The sequence below is a fragment of the Mesoplodon bidens genome (assembly GCF_964165515.1).
Source record: "Mesoplodon bidens genome assembly, chromosome: 9".
Classification (NCBI taxonomy): Eukaryota; Metazoa; Chordata; class Mammalia; order Artiodactyla; family Ziphiidae; genus Mesoplodon; species Mesoplodon bidens.
In genome coordinates this window covers 79,438,144-79,444,143 of record NC_138166.1, presented here as the reverse complement: position 1 = coordinate 79,444,143, position 6,000 = coordinate 79,438,144, and the positions used below count along the sequence as shown (strand labels likewise).

Sequence of the window (6,000 nt, the reverse complement as noted above, 5' to 3'; positions counted from 1 at the left end):
AGGGGAGAGGCCACAACAGTGAGAGGCCCGCGTAACGCAAAAAAAAAAAAAAAAAAAAAAAAATCCACAGTTACCAAAACAGCCATGATCATCTTGGCAGCCTGGGAAGATGTCATCAAAACTCTATCATGTTGATTAAACATGATAGTGGTTAAACAGGCACCACTGTAGAATGTTTGGCTTCTCCTGAGGCTCACTGGGGAGAAGCAGCTGTCGCCCTCTCCCAGATAAAGTGACATATTCTAGGAGAAACAGAGTCCTAATTAGCTGTAAATTAATTCTCTTACCATCCAGTCCACCCCAAAACAAAAACACTGCTAGAAAATTTCAAAATGTGATAAGGAAAAGACCAAATCCATTTTGGATATAGTGATTGCCTCAGTTTCATAGGATATATTTTTCTCCTGCTTCACAAATACCAAAAGAGCCACTTTCAACCCACAGCCTGTGCAGTGAATTCATATCCTTACCTTCAAGTGTTTCTTGAATATATTTACATAAAACACATTAAAGACAATGTCAAACTTTTGTGTACTAGAGTTTTTTTAATATCTGAAGTATCCTAAATGTATTTATACAATAATATATTAAATATCAAAGTTTTAGTTTATTTAATATCTGAAGTATCATATGGCACACTTACATCCTTATTTTTAAAATTTATTGAGGGCAATATTTATAGGTAACAATGTATTTTAGCCACAAGTAGGAGAGCAACAGAGGAATCACAAAATCCCATACACCAAACATTATAGTTTTACTTAAATACATTAGAGCTTAATCTATAGGAAAATATATTCTTTAGGGAATAAAAGCTGTTAAAACTATAGCTCTAATTATACAGTTTTTTTTCATACCTATAACTAGAGCTAAATACAATTTGAAAAGTTCATAAACCAGTGAGCTATTACTATTGAAAGAATACAATAACCCTTAAGATAAAAATAAGAAAAATCTAAGAAGAATGAGTCTAAGTAATTACATTATAAAGCTATATAACCAATTCAGAGACTCAAAACTATCATTTTACCATGAGGTCACTGATTACTTTTGTCTGGTTCTCATATGACATTCGCTCCTTCAGTATATTCAACAAGTAATTTTTGCACTTTCTCTGTGCTCTTAGGGAATGTGTTTGGCCCTAAGAAAACACTGCAAAACAAATCAGACATAAACCCTGCCCTCATAGAGCTTACAGTCTAGTGGGGCAGACACATGGGGAACATAGGCTCCTGTAATACAGCATGAGAAGTGCAGTTCTGGGGCCTCCCATGCTAGAGGAAAGAACATTTAAACTGAGACCTGTAGGATAAAGAATGGAGGGGGGAAGAAGGAGCTGGAAAGAGGATTCCAGGCAGAAGAAGAAGAACATGCAAAAACCCTGAGGTGCAAGAGAGTATGGTTTCTTCTATAACAGTGGCTCCCAAATAAAAGACCTCAGAGACTTGTCGGGCCAGAATGAAATTTTCACTCATCAGTGGGGAAATGAAGACCAAACTTCAAGTCTTTTCAAAGCTAAAGTCCTTCAATTATTTTTTTTAGATTTTTTAAACATTTTATGTATGTATGTATGTATGTATTTATTGGCTGTGCTGTGCGGCATACAGGGTTCTTAGTTCCCCAACCAGGGAATGAACCCGTGACCCCTGCAGTGGAAGCTCAGAGTCCTAACCACTGGACTGCCAGGGAATTCCCCTAAAGTCATTCAATTTTAATAACTGAGTTTAAGGCAGCCCCATTTTCTGGCATTAAAATGGCCCCTCTTTTATGAAATGACAGTGATAAATAGATGACCCTATTTTTTAAATTACTAAAAACTACTAACATAAAATCGAAAAATCTGGGAATCACTGTTCAAAGAATAAACTTCTAAAAGGTGTTGAACATGGTTAAAGAGGACGGGTAAGGGAGATATCAAGAGATAAGGCTAAGGAGGAAGACAGGCAGTTAGATCATGAAGGGCCATGGAAGAATTTTGGAATTTACCTAAGAGCAATGGGAATGATTTTAAGCAGGGGAGTGAAACTTGCTTACATTCGTAAAAGATTACTCTGGGATGTTATGTGTGTTAGATGAGGCAAGATAGCAGGGAGAAGGACCAGTTGGGTAGCACTACAGTGTCCCAGGAAGAAAGGAGATAATAGCTGGTATTTGGGCTGAATTAGCGAGACTGAGTAGAAGATGACTTCATGAAATAAACTTACCAGGACTTGGTGATTTGTTATATTGGGTAAAGAAAATGAGATGGTCAAGGTTGATGTCCAGGCTTTTGACTTGGGAAACTGAGTTGATAACTGGGTTAACTATTGAGCTAGAGATGGTAAGAAAAGGAGCCTTTTTGTGGAGGAAGACAGTGAGTTCATTTTGGGACATGCTGAATTTGAGGTATCTTTGTATTCAAAGGTCCTTTAGGCCAATTGTCTACACAGGTCTCAAGCACGTGAGAGAAAGCTGAACTTCGCATATCAATTTTACATTCGACAGCATGTAGATAGTAAACAAAACCAGGGACATGGATGAAATTTCCCAGAGAACTTAGCATAAAAAAAAGGGGACTTAAGACGTATTACTAAAGAGTTGGCAGGAGATAAGCAATGCAGAAAGAAGCCAGAGACAGAGCGGCCAGAGAGGTGGGAAGAGAGCCAGGAGAGCAAGTTATCCGGAGAACTGTTTCCTGGAGGGAGCAGGCAATCAGTCAGTTGCTGCAGGAATCAGTTGAAAGGACTGAAGGATGCTCATTGAAAGTAGCAACAAGCAAGTTGTTAAGGACCTTGAGAAGGGCCGTGCAAGGAGCACAAGCCAGATTACAGTGAGTGAATCTGCAGACAGGAAAGAGCTCTTTTACGCCATGTGGCTATAAAAGAAAGGAGAGAATGGGGCAGCAACTGGCTGGAGATGTGGGTTTGAGAAAGTGGTTCTTTGTTTTATAAACATAGGAGAGACTTGCTCATGGATATTGTAGGAGTCACTTGATAGGGAGAGTTTGAAGACTTATTGCAAGTGAAGACAATCCATAGAAATTCAAATGCAAAATACTGACTAGCTTTAAAAAATCACAATGTAAAAGGTCCTTAGAGATGTGAAATATGGTGCTCCCCAAAGAACCCAGGATCCAGTTATAAAATTGTCAATGGATTTAAATACATTAAGGATGTAAAATGGTTCCAAGAAATTCTCTGAAGGAATCTCATTTAAACACATTTTTTAAATCACATTTAAAAATATTATTTTAAATTATGGCAATTTTAGCTCTTGTCCATAGAGATCATACTCTTTAAATAATATGTATCTTTGAATAGTTGGTGGCAGAGAGAGCTTCTCCATTAAGGCTGGCTGGCAGAGTCGCTGGAGTCCTATAAGTCTTCTAATTCTTAACCTACATAAATGCTTTAAGGAGCAGGGATTCTCTAAAGTGAATGGGAAAAACAAGCGAAAAATAAAAACAATATTAATGGATTAACCTGTAAGATACAGACTGTTTTAGAATAATATTAATAGTGTCATTCTAAAAAACAGGCATGCACACGTTAGCAACTGGTGACTTTAAGTAAAATTCAAATTGCAGTTAAGCCTTCCAGACCATTCCTCTAGAATGTAAGCTCCATGAAGGCAGACGTTTAGTCTGCCTCTGTGTCAGAAAGAGAGTCTGGTTCCTACAGGGTGTTCAACTACAATATGTTAAATGAATGAATGGACTTGACTAAAGAAAGCAAAGGCTCACATCTCCTTCTATTTATTTTTTAGAATTGAGTATTTGAAAGATATATTTCTTTACTTCCGCTCTCTCCTACCAATCTTTCTGATGAATAGTTATCTGTGAAACATCAGATACAAATGATTCCATATATCCATTATTCAATCTTAGGTTTGTTTCAGTGTCTGATACCTAAACATTTTATATTTTCCAAAAAATCTACTAATGTTATTCAAATAGCTGATGTTAACCTTTATTTTCAACTCTTACTTTATCTCTAGTACATTTACCTATAGTATAATTACAGTACCGATATATTATCCCAGCAGCATGAGCTAGTGAAAAGGCAGCATTGCACACGGACTTAGTTGTGGGCTCTGGACTCAGTCGGCTTGGATTAAAATCCTGGCTCTGCCACTTCGTATCTGTGTGATCTTGGACAAGTTATTTAATCTCTGTGGTCTCAGTATTCTCACCTGGGAAATGTGGATAACCCTACCTTACAGGGTTGTTTAAAGATCGAACAAATTGGGCTTCCCTGGTGGCACAGTGGTTGAGAGTCCGCCTGCCGATGCAGGGGACACGGGTTTGTGCCCCGGCCCAGGAAGATCCCACATGCCGTGGAGCGGCTGGGCCCGTGAGCCATGGCCGCTGAGCCTGCACATCCGGAGCCTGTGCTCCGCAGCGGGAGAGGCCACAACAGTGAGAGGCCCGCGTACCGCAAAAAAAAAAATCGAACAAATTAATTCATGTAAAGTATTAGAAAAGTGCTTGGTACATCGTAATCATTCAATAATGTGAACGATCACTCACTTCCATAATCAAAGAGATCACATTTCTGTTCTATTTGAGATTATAAACATTCAAATTATCTTGAAAAAATTAAAGCAGTGTTTTTGAAAAACCATTGTGGCAAACTTATTGTTACCAAACTAGGCAGAATAAACCCATCTTTTAAAAAAAATTACCATTTTATTTTTTTTCCCTAACAAAGCGTCTGCCCTACATCTACCTGGAGGAATCCTGACATCCAGTGGTTAACCATACTCATAGCAATCAACTGACAAGCTCTAGTTGCAATGATGTGTGACTGAGACAATAAAAAAACTTCCTGGTCTTGTTCTTACTTGGATTGCTTTTCTAAAGTCATAAGAATTGGTCATTCTTTTGCAATACAAACACATGGACAATGAATTACCAATTAGAAGCAGAATCTGTTCTATGACAGGAAGCACAGTGGTATTGGAGAAAGAGCCTGTGTTTTGATGTGAGACAGACCTAAGAGTTCAAATCCTTGCTTTGTTATTTTCTGTCTGTAACTTTGGGAAATGAATTTATCTAAGCCTTAGGGTTTTTTCCTTTACAATCTCCAAAATATTTTAACTCGTCTATTGTAAAATAAAATATAGATAAAGCCACTGCACAAACATACAGTTTCTTAAGTTATTATAAGTCATTATCGGGTGAACATCTTTAACCATTTCCCAGGTCATGAACAGAAGAACTTCCCCAGCCATAACAGAATTCCCTCCAAAATCCATCCCAAACTTCACTCCTTCCTCCCCTATAAGGAACTACTGTTCTGATTTTTATAGTAATCACTTCCTTTAGAGCTTCATCATCTCAGTGTGCTACCCCTACCCTATAGTATTGACAATATTTTTTTGAATTTGATGTGTTCTTTAAGGCTTTTTTAATCTGAAGGGTCTTCACTCTATCCCTTTCATCCTTTCAATTAATCTTTGAATATCCAAAATGCCATATTTCACACAGCCTGAATTTTGAGACTGCATTTTCATGGTGCACTTCTGTGTCCTACTGTCTTCTCTATTTCTTGCAGATTATTAGCTGGATCCAGAGGCTTGATCAGACTCAGGTTTGATCTCTTTGGCAAAACTATAGCTGGTGCTGTGTTCTTTCACCAAGAACCACATTACGGGGTATTAGCAGCTTACTGAGGGCTGCAAGATGGTGATATCTAATTATATCATTTCTTTTTAATTTATTATTTGGAATACTTTTATAAAAGGATACATTTGCTCATGTATTATTTGGTTACTGGTGGCACAAATCATACAGGTAAGGTGGAATAAATGCTTGCATCTTTTCCTTCATTAATTTTCAAGATAATGAATTGATTTTTTTATCCTTTGGAGCTGACCAATTTTTTAAATATTGTATTTAAATATTTTTATTGGGTTCAATTCATTGAAATAATTATCCCTTTGAAGCTTAAATTGTCCCATATTTGGCCAGTGGGAGCCTCAAGCTGGCTCCTGAATTCTTTGGACATGAGTCTGTGAGAG

General features: G+C 37.5%; 1 protein-coding gene across 1 annotated transcript in view; it reads right to left on the bottom strand.

Moving 5' to 3' along the window:
- Positions 1–3,181: 3,181 nt before the first annotated feature.
- The window catches only part of ASB15 (ankyrin repeat and SOCS box containing 15), a 41,747-nt gene continuing 38,928 nt past the window's right edge, over positions 3,182–6,000 (bottom strand). Inside the window, exon 10 of the mRNA XM_081243765.1 lies at positions 3,182–3,407. Within this exon, the coding sequence (XP_081099891.1) occupies positions 3,235–3,407 (173 nt within the window). The 3' untranslated portion in view covers positions 3,182–3,234. The remainder of the gene's footprint in view (positions 3,408–6,000) is intronic.